Source organism: Mixophyes fleayi, chromosome 9, assembly GCF_038048845.1.
Source record: "Mixophyes fleayi isolate aMixFle1 chromosome 9, aMixFle1.hap1, whole genome shotgun sequence".
Classification (NCBI taxonomy): domain Eukaryota; kingdom Metazoa; phylum Chordata; class Amphibia; order Anura; family Limnodynastidae; genus Mixophyes; species Mixophyes fleayi.
This window is the reverse complement of record NC_134410.1, coordinates 115,282,435-115,305,750: the sequence shown is the minus strand read 5'-3', so window position 1 is coordinate 115,305,750 and position 23,316 is coordinate 115,282,435. Positions and strand designations below refer to the sequence as shown.

The 23,316-nt window shown below is 45.7% G+C and overlaps 2 protein-coding genes across 3 annotated transcripts in view; one reads left to right on the top strand and one right to left on the bottom strand.

Moving 5' to 3' along the window:
- The first annotated feature begins 497 nt into the window (after positions 1 to 497).
- ASB6 (ankyrin repeat and SOCS box containing 6) lies at positions 498 to 14,571 on the top strand. The gene is made up of 6 exons (XM_075185082.1): positions 498 to 1,031; positions 1,254 to 1,429; positions 1,964 to 2,070; positions 11,398 to 11,506; positions 12,655 to 12,741; positions 13,595 to 14,571. The coding sequence occupies exons 1-6, from the start codon at positions 910 to 912 to the stop codon at positions 14,266 to 14,268; spliced, it is 1,275 nt and encodes a 424-aa protein (XP_075041183.1). The 5' UTR covers positions 498 to 909; the 3' UTR covers positions 14,269 to 14,571.
- A 2,075-nt stretch (positions 14,572 to 16,646) lies between these two features.
- The window catches only part of NTMT1 (N-terminal Xaa-Pro-Lys N-methyltransferase 1), a 55,401-nt gene continuing 48,731 nt past the window's right edge, over positions 16,647 to 23,316 (bottom strand). Inside the window, exons 2-4 of one of the 2 annotated variants that reach the window (XM_075185080.1) lie at positions 22,722 to 22,894; positions 18,224 to 18,476; positions 16,647 to 17,774 (exon numbers count right to left, since the gene is read on the bottom strand). In XM_075185080.1, the coding sequence (XP_075041181.1) occupies positions 17,518 to 17,774; positions 18,224 to 18,476; positions 22,722 to 22,894 (683 nt within the window). In that variant the 3' untranslated portion in view covers positions 16,647 to 17,517. The remainder of the gene's footprint in view (positions 17,775 to 18,223; positions 18,477 to 22,721; positions 22,895 to 23,316) is intronic. The other variant, XM_075185081.1, reaches the window with a different exon arrangement.

The following is a 23,316-nucleotide window of genomic DNA, read 5'->3' as shown; positions in this document are numbered from 1 at the left end:
AGGAGCTGAGTGCTGCAGGTGAGAGCTGGATACTGTGTAGCTGATTGAGACCTGTCTCATATTTAGGGGTTGGGTAACAAGAAGGTTAATGAGCCCCCCTTCCCAAAAAAATCAAAATCTCTCTTTTTCTGTCACCTTGTGCTTGTTAATGTTATAGGGTGAGATCTTTATTCTAATGTGACGTCATACCTTCACCCTTGGGGGTGGGTGACGTCACTACCGCCAGATACAGGGCTGTATTTATATTTTTGCACTCTGTGTAAGCTCAGTATGTGGATGATCAGCCTTGCCTTCTATATGAATTGTGCTATAAGCAGTATAGTATAGTGCTGATCTATGGAGCAGGCCTGTGGCTCTCCAGGTGTTGTGAAACTACAAGTCCCAGCATAACCTGTCTGCTAACCACTGGCTTGTTGGCTGGCAGAGCATGCTGGGGCTTGTAGTTTCACAACACCTGGAGAGCCACAGGTTGTCCAGACCTGATAGAGAGTGTGTTCTAAACAGCCTACAAGGCCTGTGGTTCTCAAGCTGTTGTGGAACTAGTAGTTCCAGCATGCTTTGACAGCCACACCCACTGAAGTACCACAGGCTGCAAAACCCTGATATACAGACAGGGGCATAACTAGACATTTGTGGGCACCATAGTGAGATTTTACTGCCTAAGGATGACTAGCACATATACATGGCAGCTGCAACCCTGTTAATATGATACGACATCTGTGCCTGATACATGCTGTTTGGATGGTAGCATTCATTTATATACTGATAATGTAATAATGTCACTTGTTGCTGCTTAACTCTAGCTCTATTGTACTTGCAAATCTAGATGTGTAATTATTCCTTGCCTTTTTACATGTATAGCTTTGTGTTTTGTACTTACCGTTGGTGTACGCTGCTGAAGCTCCCAGCATGCCTTTCCTCCACGGCTTTCGGAGGATAATATTTGAATACCAGCCTCTGGTAGATGAGATTCTGGGAGCAGTGGGAATACATGACCCAGAGCAAACAGAAGAGACACACAGCACAGCCAGGTATTGTTACACATTGACAATCCATTATTCAAATGAAATATAATAGTTATATTGAACATTGACCTATTTGGGAGTTAATTGCAGAACCACTTTACCTAAAGAATAAGTATTCTATAAATTGCATTTTATTGTGGTTCAAAGATATAGGTCATTGTAAATGTTTTCCATGTGGGATACATTTTATCTGTGCACGTCAGACTTCCTGTTCTGCTTCTTCCTCAGCTATCTGGCCAGTGACAATGACAAGTTCCTAACTCTGAATGAACTCCTGGAGAGACATTCCCAGTCTGCGTTTTACAAGGAGGGGATAAGCTACTCTCTCTTAAAGGTGGCTGAATTGGGGTTCGTTCATGCTGCTGAAATACTCCTGCAGTATGGTGCAGATCTCAGCTTTGAGGGTAAATATAAGTTCTGTATAGGAGACGTTCTGTATGGGATAGTGTACCCCCTGTTGTAAATCATAAGGGCGTTACCGAGGAGTTTTGTTACCGTATATAGGCCAAAGGCTGCAGTGTGAATGCTTTTATAGAGGTCATGGATCTATTATTTACAGTAATCCTTAGAGCACACAAGTGTCCCAGGGAATACTGAAATGATGACTTCACAACTATTTCATTATAAGTGATGACATCAGACCTCAGTTTATATAAATATTATTGACAGGAGTTCATATATTAGCATAATTTGTTAATTCTATCTATCTAATCTATATACACTGCAACAGGCACTCTCCATTTAAAGATGAAAAAGAATCTTTATTCCAACATTTCAGTCTCTGATGGGACCTTCATCAAGGACATACAGATACAATTGCGAACAAGGACAATATAATATATATATATAATTAGGTTATGACAAGCTGTTAAACTGTTTACTAGAAGTAACACTAGAGACTTTTTTGATGGTTCTTTTAACAGTCCTGTGCTTCCCAGATCCTGTGACTTATTACACACCGCTACACATCGCAGTTCTCCGAAACCAGCCCGACATGGTGGAGCTGCTAGTGCAGAGTGGAGCTGATATAAACAAGAGAGACAGGGTGAGAAATACCCTCTGCTTTGTGAATTTATATGTATGCATATAAGCTGCAGAGACCCCCTCCTCAACTAAATGTTCCTGCTTTGTATGCAAGCACCAGACACACACTCGCTGTACATGTTCCTGCTTTGTATCCGAGCACCAGACACACACTCGCTGTACGTGTTCCTGCTTTGTATGCGAGCACCAGACACACACTCGCTGTACGTTCCTGCTTTGTATGAGAGCACCAGACACACACTCGTTGTACGTGTTCCTGCTTTGTATGCAAGCACCAGATACACACTCGCTGTACGTTCCTGCTTTGTATCCGAGCACCAGACACACATTCGTTGTACGTTCCTGCTTTGTATCCGAGCACCAGACACACATTCGCTGTACGTTCCTGCTTTGTATGCGAGCACCAGACACACACTCGTTGTACGTTCCTGCTTTGTATGCGAGCACCAGACACACACTCGTTGTACGTTCCTGCTTTGTATGCGAGCACCAGACACACACTCGCTGTACGTGTTCCTGCTTTGTATCCGAGCACCAGACACACACTCGCTGTACGTTCCTGCTTTGTATGCGAGCACCAGACACACACTCGCTGTACGTTCCTGCTTTGTATGCAAGCACCAGATACACACTCGCTGTACGTTCCTGCTTTGTATGCGAGCACCAGACACACACTCATTGTACATGTTCCTGCTTTGTATTCGAGCACCAGACACACACTCGTTGTACATGTTCCTGCTTTGTATCCGAGCACCAGACACACACTCGCTGTACGTTCCTGCTTTGTATGCGAGCACCAGACACACACTCGCTGTACGTTCCTGCTTTGTATCCGAGCACCAGACACACACTCGTTGTACGTTCCTGCTTTGTATGCGAGCACCAGACACACACTCGTTGTACGTTCCTGCTTTGTATGCGAGCACCAGACACACACTCGCTGTACGTTCCTGCTTTGTATCCGAGCACCAGACACACTCGTTGTACGTTCCTGCTTTGTATCCGAGCACCAGACACACACTCGCTGTACATGTTCCTGCTTTGTATCCGAGCACCAGACACACACTCGTTGTACGTTCCTGCTTTGTATCCGAGCACCAGACACACATTCGTTGTACGTTCCTGCTTTGTATCCGAGCACCAGATACACACTCGCTGTACGTTCCTGCTTTGTATGCCAGCACCAGATACACACTCGCTGTACGTTCCTGCTTTGTATGCGAGCACCAGATACACACTCGCTGTATGTTCCTGCTTTGTATCCGAGCACCAGACACACACTCGCTGTACGTTCCTGCTTTGTATCCGAGCACCAGACACACACTCGCTGTACGTTCCTGCTTTGTATCCGAGCACCAGACACACACTCGTTGTACGTTCCTGCTTTGTATCCGAGCACCAGACACACATTCGTTGTACGTTCCTGCTTTGTATCCGAGCACCAGACACACATTCGTTGTACGTTCCTGCTTTGTATCCGAGCACCAGACACACATTCGTTGTACGTTCCTGCTTTGTATCCGAGCACCAGACACACATTCGTTGTACGTTCCTGCTTTGTATCCGAGCACCAGACACACACTCGCTGTACGTTCCTGCTTTGTATGCGAGCACCAGACACACACTCGTTGTACGTTCCTGCTTTGTATGCGAGCACCAGACACACACTCGCTGTACGTTCCTGCTTTGTATCCGAGCACCAGACACACACTCGTTGTACGTTCCTGCTTTGTATCCGAGCACCAGACACACACTCGTTGTACGTTCCTGCTTTGTATCCGAGCACCAGACACACACTCGCTGTACGTTCCTGCTTTGTATGCGAGCACCAGATACACACTCGCTGTACGTTCCTGCTTTGTATCCGAGCACCAGACACACACTCGCTGTACGTTCCTGCTTTGTATCCGAGCACCAGACACACACTCGTTGTACGTTCCTGCTTTGTATCCGAGCACCAGACACACACTCGTTGTACGTTCCTGCTTTGTATCCGAGCACCAGACACACACTCGTTGTACGTTCCTGCTTTGTATCCGAGCACCAGACACACATTCGTTGTACGTTCCTGCTTTGTATCCGAGCACCAGACACACATTCGTTGTACGTTCCTGCTTTGTATCCGAGCACCAGATACACACTCGCTGTACGTTCCTGCTTTGTATGCGAGCACCAGACACACACTCGCTGTACGTTCCTGCTTTGTATCCGAGCACCAGACACACACTCGCTGTACGTTCCTGCTTTGTATGCGAGCACCAGACACACACTCGCTGTACGTTCCTGCTTTGTATCCGAGCACCAGACACACACTCGCTGTACGTTCCTGCTTTGTATGCGAGCACCAGACACACACTCGTTGTACGTTCCTGCTTTGTATCCGAGCACCAGATACACACTCGCTGTACGTTCCTGCTTTGTATGCGAGCACCAGATACACACTCGCTGTACGTTCCTGCTTTGTATCCGAGCACCAGACACACACTCGCTGTACGTTCCTGCTTTGTATCCGAGCACCAGACACACACTCATTGTACATGTTCCTGCTTTGTATTCGAGCACCAGACACACACTCGCTGTACGTTCCTGCTTTGTATGAGAGCACCAGACACACACTCGCTGTACGTGTTCCTGCTTTGTATGCGAGCACCAGACACACACTCGCTGTACGTTCCTGCTTTGTATGCAAGCACCAGATACACACTCGCTGTACGTTCCTGCTTTGTATGCGAGCACCAGACACACACTCATTGTACATGTTCCTGCTTTGTATTCGAGCACCAGACACACACTCGTTGTACATGTTCCTGCTTTGTATCCGAGCACCAGACACACACTCGTTGTACGTTCCTGCTTTGTATGCGAGCACCAGACACACACTCTCTGTATGTTCCTGCTTTGTATGCGAGCACCAGACACACACACTCGCTGTACGTTCCTGCTTTGTATCCGAGCACCAGACACACATTCGTTGTACGTTCCTGCTTTGTATCCGAGCACCAGACACACATTCGCTGTACGTTCCTGCTTTGTATGCGAGCACCAGACACACACTCGCTGTACGTTCCTGCTTTGTATCCGAGCACCAGACACACATTCGTTGTACGTTCCTGCTTTGTATCCGAGCACCAGACACACATTAGTTGTACGTTCCTGCTTTGTATGCGAGCACCAGACACACACTCGCTGTACGTTCCTGCTTTGTATCCGAGCACCAGACACTCACTCGTTGTACGTTCCTGCTTTGTATCCGAGCACCAGACACACATTCGTTGTACGTTCCTGCTTTGTATCCGAGCACCAGACACACATTCGTTGTACGTTCCTGCTTTGTATCCGAGCACCAGACACACATTCGTTGTACGTTCCTGCTTTGTATCCGAGCACCAGATACACACTCGCTGTACGTGTTCCTGCTTTGTATCCGAGCACCAGACACACACTCGCTGTACGTTCCTGCTTTGTATGCGAGCACCAGACACACACTCGCTGTACGTTCCTGCTTTGTATGCAAGCACCAGATACACACTCGCTGTACGTTCCTGCTTTGTATGCGAGCACCAGACACACACTCATTGTACATGTTCCTGCTTTGTATTCGAGCACCAGACACACACTCGTTGTACATGTTCCTGCTTTGTATCCGAGCACCAGACACACACTCGCTGTACGTTCCTGCTTTGTATGCGAGCACCAGACACACACTCGCTGTACGTTCCTGCTTTGTATCCGAGCACCAGACACACATTCGTTGTACGTTCCTGCTTTGTATCCGAGCACCAGACACACATTCGCTGTACGTTCCTGCTTTGTATGCGAGCACCAGACACACACTCGTTGTACGTTCCTGCTTTGTATGCGAGCACCAGACACACACTCGTTGTACGTTCCTGCTTTGTATGCGAGCACCAGACACACACTCGCTGTACGTGTTCCTGCTTTGTATCCGAGCACCAGACACACACTCGCTGTACGTTCCTGCTTTGTATGCGAGCACCAGACACACACTCGCTGTACGTTCCTGCTTTGTATGCAAGCACCAGATACACACTCGCTGTACGTTCCTGCTTTGTATGCGAGCACCAGACACACACTCATTGTACATGTTCCTGCTTTGTATTCGAGCACCAGACACACACTCGTTGTACATGTTCCTGCTTTGTATCCGAGCACCAGACACACACTCGCTGTACGTTCCTGCTTTGTATGCGAGCACCAGACACACACTCGCTGTACGTTCCTGCTTTGTATCCGAGCACCAGACACACACTCGTTGTACGTTCCTGCTTTGTATGCGAGCACCAGACACACACTCGTTGTACGTTCCTGCTTTGTATGCGAGCACCAGACACACACTCGCTGTACGTTCCTGCTTTGTATCCGAGCACCAGACACACTCGTTGTACGTTCCTGCTTTGTATCCGAGCACCAGACACACACTCGCTGTACATGTTCCTGCTTTGTATCCGAGCACCAGACACACACTCGTTGTACGTTCCTGCTTTGTATCCGAGCACCAGACACACATTCGTTGTACGTTCCTGCTTTGTATCCGAGCACCAGATACACACTCGCTGTACGTTCCTGCTTTGTATGCCAGCACCAGATACACACTCGCTGTACGTTCCTGCTTTGTATGCGAGCACCAGATACACACTCGCTGTATGTTCCTGCTTTGTATCCGAGCACCAGACACACACTCGCTGTACGTTCCTGCTTTGTATCCGAGCACCAGACACACACTCGCTGTACGTTCCTGCTTTGTATCCGAGCACCAGACACACACTCGTTGTACGTTCCTGCTTTGTATCCGAGCACCAGACACACATTCGTTGTACGTTCCTGCTTTGTATCCGAGCACCAGACACACATTCGTTGTACGTTCCTGCTTTGTATCCGAGCACCAGACACACATTCGTTGTACGTTCCTGCTTTGTATCCGAGCACCAGACACACATTCGTTGTACGTTCCTGCTTTGTATCCGAGCACCAGACACACACTCGCTGTACGTTCCTGCTTTGTATCCGAGCACCAGATACACACTCATTGTACATGTTCCTGCTTTGTATTCGAGCACCAGACACACACTCGTTGTACATGTTCCTGCTTTGTATCTGAGCACCAGACACACACTCGCTGTACGTTCCTGCTTTGTATGCGAGCACCAGACACACACTCGCTGTACATGTTCCTGCTTTGTATGCGAGCACCAGACACACACTCGCTGTACGTTCCTGCTTTGTATCCGAGCACCAGACACACACTCGCTGTACGTTCCTGCTTTGTATCCGAGCACCAGACACACACTCGCTGTACGTTCCTGCTTTGTATCCGAGCACCAGACACACATTCGTTGTACGTTCCTGCTTTGTATCCGAGCACCAGACACACACTCGTTGTACATGTTCCTGCTTTGTATCTGAGCACCAGACACACACTCGCTGTACATGTTCCTGCTTTGTATGCGAGCACCAGACACACACTCGCTGTACATGTTCCTGCTTTGTATGCGAGCACCAGACACACACTCGCTGTACGTTCCTGCTTTGTATCCGAGCACCAGACACACACTCGCTGTACGTTCCTGCTTTGTATCCGAGCACCAGATACACACTCGCTGTACGTTCCTGCTTTGTATGCGAGCACCAGACACACACTCGTTGTACGTTCCTGCTTTGTATCCGAGCACCAGACACACACTCGCTGTACGTTCCTGCTTTGTATGCAAGCACCAGATACACACTCGCTGTACGTTCCTGCTTTGTATGCGAGCACCAGACACACACTCATTGTACATGTTCCTGCTTTGTATTCGAGCACCAGACACACACTCGTTGTACATGTTCCTGCTTTGTATCCGAGCACCAGACACACACTCGCTGTACGTTCCTGCTTTGTATGCGAGCACCAGACACACACTCGCTGTACGTTCCTGCTTTGTATCCGAGCACCAGACACACATTCGTTGTACGTTCCTGCTTTGTATCCGAGCACCAGACACACATTCGCTGTACGTTCCTGCTTTGTATGCGAGCACCAGACACACACTCGTTGTACGTTCCTGCTTTGTATGCGAGCACCAGACACACACTCGTTGTACGTTCCTGCTTTGTATGCGAGCACCAGACACACACTCGCTGTACGTGTTCCTGCTTTGTATCCGAGCACCAGACACACACTCGCTGTACGTTCCTGCTTTGTATGCGAGCACCAGACACACACTCGCTGTACGTTCCTGCTTTGTATGCAAGCACCAGATACACACTCGCTGTACGTTCCTGCTTTGTATGCGAGCACCAGACACACACTCATTGTACATGTTCCTGCTTTGTATTTGAGCACCAGACACACACTCGTTGTACATGTTCCTGCTTTGTATCCGAGCACCAGACACACACTCGCTGTACGTTCCTGCTTTGTATGCGAGCACCAGACACACACTCGCTGTACGTTCCTGCTTTGTATCCGAGCACCAGACACACACTCGTTGTACGTTCCTGCTTTGTATGCGAGCACCAGACACACACTCGTTGTACGTTCCTGCTTTGTATGCGAGCACCAGACACACACTCGCTGTACGTTCCTGCTTTGTATCCGAGCACCAGACACACTCGTTGTACGTTCCTGCTTTGTATCCGAGCACCAGACACACACTCGCTGTACATGTTCCTGCTTTGTATCCGAGCACCAGACACACACTCGTTGTACGTTCCTGCTTTGTATCCGAGCACCAGACACACATTCGTTGTACGTTCCTGCTTTGTATCCGAGCACCAGATACACACTCGCTGTACGTTCCTGCTTTGTATGCCAGCACCAGATACACACTCGCTGTACGTTCCTGCTTTGTATGCGAGCACCAGATACACACTCGCTGTATGTTCCTGCTTTGTATCCGAGCACCAGACACACACTCGCTGTACGTTCCTGCTTTGTATCCGAGCACCAGACACACACTCGCTGTACGTTCCTGCTTTGTATCCGAGCACCAGACACACACTCGTTGTACGTTCCTGCTTTGTATCCGAGCACCAGACACACATTCGTTGTACGTTCCTGCTTTGTATCCGAGCACCAGACACACATTCGTTGTACGTTCCTGCTTTGTATCCGAGCACCAGACACACATTCGTTGTACGTTCCTGCTTTGTATCCGAGCACCAGACACACATTCGTTGTACGTTCCTGCTTTGTATCCGAGCACCAGACACACACTCGCTGTACGTTCCTGCTTTGTATCCGAGCACCAGATACACACTCATTGTACATGTTCCTGCTTTGTATCTGAGCACCAGACACACACTCGTTGTACATGTTCCTGCTTTGTATCTGAGCACCAGACACACACTCGCTGTACGTTCCTGCTTTGTATGCGAGCACCAGACACACACTCGCTGTACATGTTCCTGCTTTGTATGCGAGCACCAGACACACACTCGCTGTACGTTCCTGCTTTGTATCCGAGCACCAGACACACACTCGCTGTACGTTCCTGCTTTGTATCCGAGCACCAGACACACACTCGCTGTACGTTCCTGCTTTGTATCCGAGCACCAGACACACATTCGTTGTACGTTCCTGCTTTGTATCCGAGCACCAGACACACACTCGTTGTACATGTTCCTGCTTTGTATCTGAGCACCAGACACACACTCGCTGTACATGTTCCTGCTTTGTATGCGAGCACCAGACACACACTCGCTGTACATGTTCCTGCTTTGTATGCGAGCACCAGACACACACTCGCTGTACGTTCCTGCTTTGTATCCGAGCACCAGACACACACTCGCTGTACGTTCCTGCTTTGTATCCGAGCACCAGATACACACTCGCTGTACGTTCCTGCTTTGTATGCGAGCACCAGACACACACTCGTTGTACGTTCCTGCTTTGTATCCGAGCACCAGACACACACTCGCTGTACGTTCCTGCTTTGTATGCGAGCACCAGACACACACTCGCTGTACGTTCCTGCTTTGTATCCGAGCACCAGACACACACTCGTTGTACGTTCCTGCTTTGTATCCGAGCACCAGACACACACTCGTTGTACGTTCCTGCTTTGTATCCGAGCACCAGACACACACTCTCTGTACGTTCCTGCTTTGTATCCGAGCACCAGATACACACTCATTGTACATGTTCCTGCTTTGTATCTGAGCACCAGACACACACTCGCTGTACGTTCCTGCTTTGTATGCGAGCACCAGACACACACTCGCTGTACATGTTCCTGCTTTGTATGCAAGCACCAGACACACACTCGCTGTACGTTCCTGCTTTGTATCCGAGCACCAGACACACACTCGTTGTACGTTCCTGCTTTGTATCCGAGCACCAGACACACATTCGTTGTACGTTCCTGCTTTGTATGCGAGCACCAGACACACACTCGCTGTACGTTCCTGCTTTGTATCCGAGCACCAGACACACACTCGCTGTACATGTTCCTGCTTTGTATCCGAGCACCAGATACACACTCGTTGTACGTTCCTGCTTTGTATGCGAGCACCAGACACACACTCGTTGTACGTTCCTGCTTTGTATGCGAGCACCAGATACACACTCGCTGTACGTTCCTGCTTTGTATCCGAGCACCAGATACACACTCGTTGTACGTTCCTGCTTTGTATGCGAGCACCAGACACACACTCGTTGTACGTTCCTGCTTTGTATGCGAGCACCAGATACACACTCGCTGTACGTTCCTGCTTTGTATCCGAGCACCAGACACACACTCGTTGTACGTTCCTGCTTTGTATCCGAGCACCAGACACACATTCGTTGTACGTTCCTGCTTTGTATCCGATCACCAGATACACACTCGCTGTACGTTCCTGCTTTGTATCCGAGCACCAGACACACACTCGTTGTACGTTCCTGCTTTGTATCCGAGCACCAGACACACACTCTCTGTATGTTCCTGCTTTGTATCCGAGCACCAGACACACACTCTCTGTATGTTCCTGCTTTGTATCCGAGCACCAGATACACACTCGCTGTATGTGTTCCCGCTTTGTATTCGAGCACCAGACACACACTCATTGTACATGTTCCTGCTTTGTATTCGAGCACCAGACACACACTCGTTGTACATGTTCCTGCTTTGTATCTGAGCACCAGACACACACTCGCTGTACGTTCCTGCTTTGTATGCGAGCACCAGACACACACTCGCTGTACATGTTCCTGCTTTGTATCCGAGCACCAGACACACACTCGCTGTACATGTTCCTGCTTTGTATGCGAGCACCAGACACACACTCGCTGTACGTTCCTGCTTTGTATGCAAGCACAAGACACGCTCACTGTACACTATCTCCCTAGATTCATGAAAGTAGCCCCCTGGACTTGGCTAGTGAAGAACCAGAACGACTGCCATGTTTGCAACGACTTCTTGAGCTTGGAGCAGATGTGAACGCAGCTGATAGAAACGGTCAGTAACTGATGCCGCTGCCACTGCTGTTGGCACAAAGTGTACCCATCCCTGGTTGCCTATATGCCCCTTTCTCTCATTGAGGATCGGCTTTTTAGAAGAAGTGGAGAAAAAAGTAAAATATAACTAATATAAGATATTAATTATTGTACTTGTATAAAAACATAATATCCTGTAATGTTCTCTCTTTAACCAACACTACAAAGTTGTAAGCCACCCTGGCTGTCCTTCACCTCTGACCCGCCAAGTGACCTCTTTCATCAACAGTTGGAGTCATAGATTGCTTATCGCTGGTTTATAATTTTGCTGCATAGAAAATTGCTAAATAAAATATATTATGTGTTTTTAAATGTAGGAAAGAAGTAGCATATTGTAGCGGACAATAGTCTGTTTATGGTCTATAGTGAAACAGATTAGCCTCCAATGAACACACACTGTAACATCACAAACACATTAGAAATATTGATGGGAGCCAAGCAGAACAGATTCATTCTAATATAAAGACGGTGATCGTCAGGCAATGATATTGTGGAAGAGGAAGCAGTGTTTGCTGCCTTACATCAGGGCCGTAACTAGGGCTGTGCAATAGGGGCGACCGCCCAGGGCGCAACGCTGAAGGGGGGCGCAATTTAGGAATATTTTAGGTTCATTTGGTTAAAATTGAGGGCTAGGGGGCGGCATTTGACTTTCTCGCCCCAGGCACTAGAATTTTAAGTTACGGCTCTGCCTTACATGGATTCCTTAATGTAGGGCCTGGGTATTCTGTAGATCCGCAGCTGGAAGCTGGCTCGTGACAGTGAGGGGGCAGAAGATTTTTTTTATTAACTATTTCAGGAGAAAAAGTGAAAATTCATTAGATAGATGTATTAAGGTTGAAACACTTTTGTAAAGTTTATCGATAAGTATACTTTAATATTTCCTGTTCTGTTAAAAAAACTAAACTTGTCAAGGTGGAAAAACCTTTATATATTTATCGATATGTTACAAGTCTGTAGAAATCACTTTATACTTTAGCTTTCACTTTGCTATTTCCGCCATAGTTAGTGTTTAACATTGTTCCAGTGATCCGTGAAGTGTAAAGTAAATATGCTCATTTGTTATTGGGTGTATTGTTCCCTCAAACTAAACCAGTTTTCTCGTTTTGGCAGGTAAGACGGCGCTTTTACACGCCCTGGCCAGCAGCGACGGAGTGCAGATCCACAACACGGAAAATATCAGGTTGCTGTTGGAGGGAGGTAAGTGACTCGTGGTCCCTGCTTTTACTTATTAATACACACATATCGCAGCATTTCTTAAAATAAAATATTGAATTTTTTTTAGATCGGTCACTTCATTTGGCCTTTATGTGGTATTTGACCATTTTCACTAAGCATTTGGTCAGTCGCACACCTTAAAAACATATTTCAAGAAAGACTATTTTTATATATTGTTATAATCTAGAACAATGTTTCCCAAACCAAGTCCTCAGGGCTCCCTAACAGTGCAGGTTTCCCATATCTCCTTGCTGGAGTGCAGGTGTTACTGACTGACACATTATAATTATACCACCTGTGGACCTGTTACAATGTGTCAGTCAGTAATGAGTACACCTGTGCTCCAGCAAGGAGATAGGGGAAACCTGCACTGTCAGGGGGGTACCTGAGGACTGAGTTTGGGAAATACTGATCTAGCCAAATATTGCAGTATCAGGAATTAAGCCCCCTTTACCTCTAGAATCTGAAAACTTGCAATATATGAAAACTAGAATACAAGACTGTTGGCGCTAATTGATATAAATGTGCCCCGTTATATACGGATATAACAATGGTTAGCTACCCACTGACGCTTGTGCATGTTTTGCCCATTGCTGTGAGCACCGACATCTGCATGTGGCTTTAAGAATAAGAGCAGTTGATGTGTGTTGTATCTAAGGGCAGGGAAAGTAGACATAGCTCAGCCTGGATGATATAATATATAAGGAATGAAGCAACGTATTTAGCAGGATGGCATGTGCATAGTCCTAAGGCTTTCTGAAGGTGGATATGTGCTTTAAATGTTAAACCTACCTGTGAATGTTGCACAGTTTACCTGCAGTGTTTTCCTGTCTAGGTGCGGACGTGAAGGCCATGACCAAGGACTGCGACACCGTGTTTTCAAGCATCATATTTCTGTTGGGAGAGACTGTTGGATCGGATAAAGACGAAGCAAAGCTGATTAACGGCTTCTGCTTCCGCGTCAGCCAGTTGCTGCTGGCCCACGGCGCAGACCCCAGCGAGTGCCCGTCCCACGAGTCTCTCACCCACACGTGTCTCAAGAGCTTCAAGTTGCACTTTCCCCTCCTGCGTTTCCTCCTGGAATCCGGTGCCTCCTACAACTGCTCCCAGCACGGTCCTTCCTGCTGGTCCGGCTTCCACATAGTCTTTGACAGGCTGTGCACTTACCTGGGCAGCTGCGAGGACTGCGACTCTGTGGACCTGCTGAGTAAAGCCGAAATTGTCCTGGACCTCATGATCGCCCAGTCTCCGAAAATCGTGCTGCCCAGGAACTTTGAAATAAACACGTCGAGCTGCAGTAACCATGCAGACAAAGTGACCGCCTTACACCAGTCCCTGAAACAGCTGGAGCAGTCGCCCCCTACCCTAAACCATTTGTGCAGGGTGTACATTCGCCAGAGGCTCAGGCCTTGGCCCGTTGATGTTAAAGTGAAATCCCTTCCCCTTCCGGACAGGCTGAAATGGTATCTTCTCATCAATCCCACTGCTTCCTGTGAAGATGATTTATAGTGGACTAGTCCACCACCTGTCAGGAGGGGGGTGGCTCTCAAAGGACTTCACACAGATTGTCTAAGGTCTGTGGTTTGGAAACAACATACAAATGTCAGCTTCTGCAGAGCAGAAGCTGCTTCCATCAATAATTCTCATGTGTTTGTGATGTTACAGTGTGTGTTGGTTGGAGGCTAATCTGTTTCACCAGAGACCATAAACAGACTATTGTCCGCTATACAAAACCTGGTTTCTGCATGCGTCACATTCCCATAACCCATGAAGGAAACTATTTATTCCAATAAACAAAGCAATGTTCGTGCAGGGCAGCTTTTTTTTATTACATTTTTCAGGATAAAATATCTATTACGTCAGTGGTGGAAAACAGGCGGCCCCTTGAGCATTCACCTGCGCCCCCCCCCCCCCTCAGCCGGTTGTTCCCCAACGTAATCTCTGCTTTGTTAAGGCAGAGAGAGTACAGTCGAATTCTGTGTCATGTGACCTCTTCTGCACAGCGCAGGGAGGTCACACAGCATAATGGAGCAGGGAGTGTACTGTACTCTCCCTCCTTCCTCTGTGCAGCCCTCCGTGAAGGTTGGAGTGTGGCAAATACGGCCTTTGAAGAACGAGGTGTTGCCCATCACTGTATTAAGTATATGGGACATACAGTGAAATTAGTCATTTTTAATCTCCATGTAGGTGGGATATAATCATGACTTTGAAAGTGATAAGTAAATAATATAAACTGATTAAATTAGTGCTATTATGGTTCCTAGGTGGTCAGTACATTATATACTGAGAGCAAAGGAAATGATACTTTATGAAAAAATTTTTATACTCTAGGTCGGGAACATGTGTCTCCATTCATTGAATAAAAGGTCCCAGCATGCTCGCTCTTTAATCCCAGGGAGTTTCACAAACTTGTGATTTAAGCAATTATTCGCTATTTCCTATATAGCGACTAAAATACAGAATGTCATGGTGAACACAGATTAATGGCTTAATTACCACCATTTTGTTCCCTTGTCTTTCTTTCTGTAGTATTTGACAGTTTCCGGTTACTAAATGGCTATAAGCAAAACCTTCCCCTACGTATTAGCTGAAAGACAGTATTCATGGACTAATCCAGGCCTGTCCAACCTGCGGCCCTCCAGTAGTTTCACAAACATCTGGAGGGCCGCAGGTTGGACAGGCCTGGACTAATCTGCTACCTTGGCTGTTGGAATGCATAAGGATAAATTACATCTGCAAGAGTTTAGGACCACCAGGCCGTCTGTTCTCCGCTGTTTATCAATACGTTCCCTTTATTATGTTAAGGTAGATGGATCAAAAATATACAACTGGTTCTATGTCATAGTATGCAGTGCCACCCAGTGGTGAATTTTGTGTACTGCCACTTTCCTCTGCATTGGTTCCCTTTCATTATAATATGAATGTGCTATATTCCTCTGCAACACACATGTTCATAAACTGTTAGATAGCAGAATGTGATCAATCACTTGTTCTTACCTCACCCAGCTTCTGATTTTAGCTGGTTGTAGTATTGGTCTTTTATTACTGGTATCCAGATGTCAGCACACAAATAGTGAGCCTGCCACAAATGTATATTTAGCCGCCTTTGTGACCACAATGCGAACCAAACATTTGGTGAACGGGAGTGCTTCATTCCACAGCAGCGGGTTCTCAGGCTGAAAGGGGCCCCGGTGAGAGAGAGATTAGCAAAGCAAAAGGGAAGGAAACGAAGTAGCTATATATATCTATATAATATTTATGTGTATTTAGATCCCACGTTTTAATTTAAATAATTTTTATGTTTATTAGGAGGTGGTAATAAGATTATTTCACAATTAATCTAAGCAGTGTTGAGATCACAGCTTAGATTCTAACTAAAGCTATGTGCGGAGTTTGCCTGTTCTGTGTGTTACTTCCTCTCTAAAAACAAAGTAATGCTGGTACTGTAAAGACACCATCCGGTCTGACTGAACTGGCCCTGCTCTACGTCTGTGCTAAGGGAATTATAACGTAAGCTCCACTGGGGCAGGGACTGATGTGTCTGCGTGTACAGCGCTGCGGGGTATCGTGTATATAATTTACAGACTCCTAGCAAAACTGCTTGCCGCAGAGAATATGATGAAGGAAAAGCTCTGTAACCTGTAGGAACTAATTTGATGTCTGGTTCTATTTTCAATTATACACTAGAAAAAAAAACTGGTTGCTAATAGCAACACTATCTTTTTCTTTGCACATAGTTTTATACATGAGCCAATGGCTTTTGGCTCAGTTGTAGGTGGAAAAGAACATGGGAAAGTTTGTAAGAACCAGTGATTCAGTATCAGGCGCTGTTCTTCCCCTGTCAGCTCCGTCAGTGCCATGATTTGTGTGGTTCAAATCTCAAATGACCAGATATTTTTTACAAAAAATAATTTATTATATTCAAAATATTTTTCATTCATCTTACACTGGCAGCGGAGCCTTGAAGCAGAAACTCTGGATTTGAAGGCATGCAATTGACCGCTTTACAATGTATCCTTGACCCCTTGTGCCCCAACACGAGCATTGCTCACCTCTTGTGAGGACTATTTAAGCTTTTAAATGAGATCAGTCCTCTACACAAAGCGGAAGCAGCCATTTTGCGGGCTACAACAATAGTCAGCAGTTTGCTTCCCATTGACGCAGCCAACAAAATGGCTGCCTCTGTGTGCAGGTGACAGGTTCACTTAATGCTCAAATAACTCAAGGGTACAATTCATTTTTGGCAAACACACACAAAAGCCACTCAAAAACAATGCTATCCACATGCATTCGTTTAAACTTGAAAAACCAGTCTTGTCTTTTAGTTTCTGTGCCGCCGAGGAGGGCGTTGTATTGTGCTATGGGATCAGCTGAAGGCTTAGATGGATTGCGAGTTTAAATACATGACGCTGACCAGACAGCCTATATACCTGCTTGTGTAAAGCAAATTATGGCCGATTTCTAACACGTCATCTAGTCCCTTTGCCCATGAAGGCACAAAATGGATCCAGGTGAACGGATAGGCTGCGCTCTCAAGAATGTTGGTAGAGCCGACAAAATGGCCGCTTCAGTGTTTCGACGATGGGTACGAAAGGGATAAAACTCATACAATTTCCATTACCACATCTTCCAGCTTTCTCCTAAACTCAACATGCTTAGAATAAATGACTTTTTTGGCAAAGCAGAACAGTCAAGAACAAGTACTCAGGACAGCGGACAGGTCTTCCATAAAATAAGATACAACATCCGCGAAGGAGTTTATCTTATGGCAATGGAAAAAACATGGTAGATTTCGTCTGGGAAGTTTTCCTGCTTTTCCTGGGCCAGGACAGCGAAGCCGGCCTGTCTGATGAGCCGACGTACCACGTCCATGTCTCTGCAGATGCTGCTGTCGACATCGTCCATTATGACGCCCTCTTGAGCCATGTTATCCTTGATGACTACGATACCATTTGGTCGCAAACCGACTTTACACCTCTTCAGGAACTCGACGAGATCGCTGTCCGTTAAATGCCCTGGTGTGAAAATAAAATTACATTTAGACACGGTTAATATAGAAGTATGCAAAACATAAAAGGGACTCCCCATCCACAGCGTTTATATAATGTATGGAGCAAATACGGCTATAGCAGCCAATCAGATTCTGTCTCATTTTCTAGAATAGTCTAGATAAATGATAGCTTGAATCTTATTGGTTGCAATGGGCTACGCCTTTTCAAATGAAATCTCCCAACTCACAAGTAGATAGGTTAGAACCCCAATATATGCTTATTTTTCCATCAGAAGGCAGCAGAAAAGTTATAAATTGCAAATAATCTTAAAAATGGGAAATTTACCCTTTATAATTACCAATCATTCATTAATGCATATGGACATTTAAAGTGGCACTCCTCCAATAACATGGCAGAATGCTGGGTTGGCATGACGATCATTATCTACTATATTTAAGACAGAAGGGCCCTACCTATCACCCACTGGATCCAGATGACATCATAGTGGCTTGGCTTTGGCGCAAAGTCTTGCAGGCCGCAGCAATAGTAGTCGCCAATCCGCTTTCCATCTTCTCCCAGGTAGCTTTTCGCCTTGCTGAGAAACTCATCCGTGACATCGACCATGTCAACAGTTTTAAAGAGCGGCAGCAGGAGGCGTTTGGTGATACGGCCAATGCCGGCGCCACAGTCTAAGGCATGGGAGTTACCCGTCTTGAGGGGGCCGTCCTGTGAGATACACCAGTGGAAAACAGTGCTTAGATAACTGTGGCTCTGAAGCATATGGACAGGAGACGTACAAGTGCTCAACACCTTTTAGCAGCATAAAAAGAAATAACCAGTCACTTAATTTTTTTACGCCAGTTTACTAGAACACGAACTTTCATAACTCCCCCCCAATGTGTACAGATCCCACCGCGGACAGGAGTACAGAAGGGGTCTTAGTCTACTATTTTCCAAAGAAAAGTCCAACAAAACCAGCGTGTTTTTAACAACCTCTGACACATACTGCAGTAGCAATAAGATGAATTACCGTGCGAAAAGAATATTAAAATAAAAATCATTGAAAATACAAAATTCTCATATGCAAAAAATTATTGTGCAGCACTGAACAGTATATAATGTTTCCATATCTAGACATAACTTGAAATAATGGATTCTGCATGTGCTGACAGAGGGAAACTATTATATGTGCACCCCCGAGATTCCTGTAACGCAGACAGTCCTGCTTCGGCGGTCAGTAGTATTTCATTGTAACACAGCAGGAAGCCACATGTTGGACCGGAATGGGGGAACTCGCTATTCTCAGCTGATTGATAGAGCACATACAATTTCTGATATATTCCTGAATATTTAATATTTTATTTCTACTACATATTGCACTGTTTCCATTTAACCCCACTAGTTCAAAGTCTCTTTTCACCAAGTTTTGTTGGGGTTGATAGTTTTTTTTCTTCTGTTTCTTAGAATAGCCCCGCCCATCAAGGAGGCGGGGTATGCACTAACCAATCAGTTTACGCCAGCACCAATAAGGCCCACTGCAGATCTATATGGAGTCTAAGAGTTATAGTTGACCATTCAGTTGCCTGGATCACTGTGGACTCAGTACTTTAAGGACTATTTCCTGGCATACACATCTAACAGACTAAAGGTTGGGTCGCCTCATGCACTGGGTTATAGACTCTACGGCTCGCCAATAATCGCCTTGAGGAATGGTAAATACTAGAGAAGTCCTTTAACTGCTGCGATGACGGAACAGGTGCCTTATAGGTGCTGGCAGAGCCTGATTGTGCATATTCAAGTCAACCTTCTAGGTTATCTCCGATAAAAGGTTTAAATACCCATTTAAGGGGAGACTTACTGAAACATGAACTGAATGATCTAGAAATGATTCTACCCCTACTCCCCCTTCCAATTTTCAGGTTTACGTTCCAGCAACAAACAATGGAAGGTGAAACTGTCCCAAAGACAGCAGTGTCATAATGATTGACACTGCTGGCTTTGTTCCGCACAGCTGTGCTCTTGAAAAGGCTCTACTCAGGTAGGAATTTACAAGTACACTGCCTTCTCCCTGTTCTCCATTCCTCTCCTCACATCACATGCAGTACTCACGAACAATCGCACAAGTAGACCAATCACTGCCTCCCGCACAAGATCGGAGGCATCTGCTGGCCTCTACTATGGACATCCTGATGATGTGATTGGTGGATTTTTCTATCCAACTTCACTTTAAAACTGAGTACACACAGATGTGTAGAAGATGACCGCTGTCAAAAGCACCTAAAAACGATTGTTGTTCATAGGCGACAGGCTCTTTATGTAGCCACTGTTGCCTACATAAATTTGAGGCAGCCGTTTTGTGGGATGCATGAGGAACAAGAGTCTCAGTTATGTCTAGTTCCCAGTAAATTGATTTGCTAAATCAGTATTCGTAAGACTGCAGCCTAAGAGGTTGGTTTCTGATGTTGGTGCACTATAGTACTCGTTAAAACATATCATTTTTATTGTACGGAAAAGGGGGTAATTTACCACGTTCCAATAACCAGACCAGGACCCGTCCACCAGGACAAGGCACAGACAGGGATAAGGATCCTGCTGGTGTGCTGGGCTTCCGACGCCGAACAGCAGCCGGACAACAGCTAGGGCTGGTGGGCTTAGCTAGTGTCAGGAAGCCATGGACCATTTAATGACTGTTACAGTGTTGTTGTGACCAAATAAAACAGCAACTGGTTAAGAAGACCGGAGTAAGGAGTCACACATTTGGTAATTCTTACAACTGATTTACATTAAAATTCTTTCGTCCCCTATGTAAGTTCTTATAGGTAAAAAACAGTGAAATAAAAGGTGAAGTTAGGTAGTGTACGAAATAAAAATAGTGTGAAATAAAAATTGCAATTGTCAAATGCAATCCTGGTGTGTTGCCTCTTATAAATGGTGAATTATCCAACAATCTGTATATTACTTATTATAGGTTTATAGGTTATGGCAGGGTTTCCCAAACCCAGTCCTCAGGGCTTCCCAACCCTGGGTTATGGGTTTATGGGTTTACCCATTTGGAACTTTATAATAAGTAAATCACCATTTATATGTTAATAAACAAGAGGTAACACGCCAGGATTGCATTTACATTTGCAATTTTTATTATACATTAATTTTTCATTTGTGATCACTGATTTAGCCCACAAAATCTGAAAAGAAAAACAGGCACTTTCTAATGTATGATAAAACAAATATTTCACTACAAGTGAGTGAATAATTATGGCCACACCTACAATGGGTGGGTGTGGCCTGTAAACAAACAGGTGAGTCAAAGATGAAATCGGTGTGCAGCTCAGAATGAGTGCAGTTCTAAATAAATGGGCGGAGTTTTAGGTATGAGTAGGATGGGCTAGTACTGAAGTGGGCAGAGCTATCACAAAGAGTAGTTATGTAGCTGGCCTCTAGGCTGCTCATTTCAGTAAAGTCTACTGGGCAAAGTAGGAAAATAAGAGTTATACAGGAGTATAGCTACCCCTCCATCATTCTATTTTGCTTCGGATACAGACTTTATATCAAACAGAAGTCCTTGTAACACAGAAATAAACAAGAAGTGGCAGTCAACTGTGGGTTGTAGTAATCAGGGCCAGATTAAGAAGGGTGGGCACATGCCCCTCAGAGGGCCCCCCCCCCCACCCCAGACCAGGTGTGGCTCTTTTTGTTGCCCCCAAATGTCAGTATACAAGGGGCAGCATAGGGTTCAGTGTTTAAGTGCTCTGTCGGGACTATAAGCACAAGTATGCTTTTTTTTTTTTTTGAGTCGTCTGGGCTTCCGTAGGGGGCGATTATGGACATGGAGTGGTTTGCAGAGTGACAACCCAGGAAGGGAAACCAACGCTGATGAGAAGGGGGTTGAGGATGCTAAGTAGGTGGGGAATGAGGAGTGAGAGGGAAGATAGAGAGTGTTCTTAAGGGGGACAGAGGATTAAGAAGAGGATTAAGGAGTGGCATGTTGGGATAAAAATGGAGAACAGAGAAGTACGATGTGCTCAGACCTAGATTTTCTATATATTGTGGACCCTCTCTCCATGCCCCAGGGAAGTAGCATTACTAAAACTGGGCATTATGACAAGCTGTGACATTGGAGGATGCCAGAGAGGCTAATGTGAGTTTTGGGAGAAGAAGTGCTATTTATTAAATGTGAATATGAATTATAAAATGTTGACAATGGTTTTGGGAAATGGGTTTATTTATTACATGTACATGCTATTAATGTATTGCCAGCCTGTTTGGTGGGGAGGGAAATAAGTTTATTTATTAAATGTGTATTAATTTAATGTTGGGGCTGCTTGGGGAAGAAGTTCTATTATTAAATGTGAATAGTATTCATTTTATTTAGTTTCAAATTTGGGGCTGGTTGCAGGGAGGGAGGTCTAATTATTAAAGGGGGTGCTATTGATTTATTACCGGGACTGTTTGAGGACTCCTAAACTTTATGTACCTGTTTTTTTTTCAAAATAGGGCCCCGACATCCCAAAATGTACACAAGCAGCAACTGAGCTTAAGACACCAGCAGCCACAGGTGGCGATAGTGACAAGAGCAGGTAGGAGAGAGCAGGACAGTCTGACAACTGTACTCAATATAGTGGGACAGTCCAGATTTTGGGTGACTGTCTCATTTAGTCAGGATTCGGTCTGACTGCAAGGACAGTTGGGAGGTATATCCTACTTCATACTGTTATGCTGTGATGGCAGAGCTGCATGCAACTAACAGTAGTGCACACAGTATTGCCTGTTTATTTGTCTAAAATGAAGACCATATTACACAATAGGGCCCCCCCCAGAACCTTAATCCAGCACTGGTAGTAATATTACTCTTCTCCAGCATTCATTACAGTTAATCCAGATTTCCCAGCTTCACACACAGCACATGTACTTACTGGTCTAAGTTTAGCGCACTGCATGACAATACTAACCAGCAGCTCTATGTATACTCACTCGGAGAAACCTTTGTAGGAACTTTTTGGAGCCATTGATATCGATACTGGATATATGACCATATCCTCCGAGCATCCCATCCACTGTGGCCGGGACATTTTTCCAGTACTTCTTTGCTTTACAGTAAAACTGTGTCTCGTCTTCCACCAGAATAGTCGACATTATGGAAATAACTTAAGGGGACAAAAATAAAATAAAATGTATATATGGTTCAGATTACCCAAAATTTGAGGGTACAGCTTCTTTAAGAACTTCCTCTCTGAAGGAGGCAAAGTACCCCAGTACTCTCCTTCCACCAAGTACTTCTCTAGAGGTCTGTAGAGTGCTTTCTGGTCTGTCACTTTCTTTAAATACCAAATTACTCCGTCAACTGCTGAATGTTTTCTTTGTGACAGCCTAGGGCTGGTATGCATGCATTTAGTGCCGTTCTACGACCTCTGCCTGAGCAGCTTTCCACACCAAACTTTATCAAGGATTAGATTACACTGCACGGAGCATTCTGCTTCTGCAATGCAGCGGTATTATCTCTGACAGCTCTTTACACAGGGCATCAGCTGTGCCAGGGCACGGTGCCTTCTGCAGCCCCTCTATTATG

Coding starts and splice junctions, on each gene's coding strand:
- ASB6 (XM_075185082.1), top strand. CDS start 910: ATGCCTTTCCTCCACGGCTTTCGGAGGATAATATTTGAATACCAGCCT. Junction 1,430..1,963: donor TGCAGATCTCAGCTTTGAGG/GTAAATATAAGT, acceptor TGTGCTTCCCAG/ATCCTGTGACTTATTACACA. Junction 12,742..13,594: donor CAGGTTGCTGTTGGAGGGAG/GTAAGTGACTCG, acceptor TTTCCTGTCTAG/GTGCGGACGTGAAGGCCATG.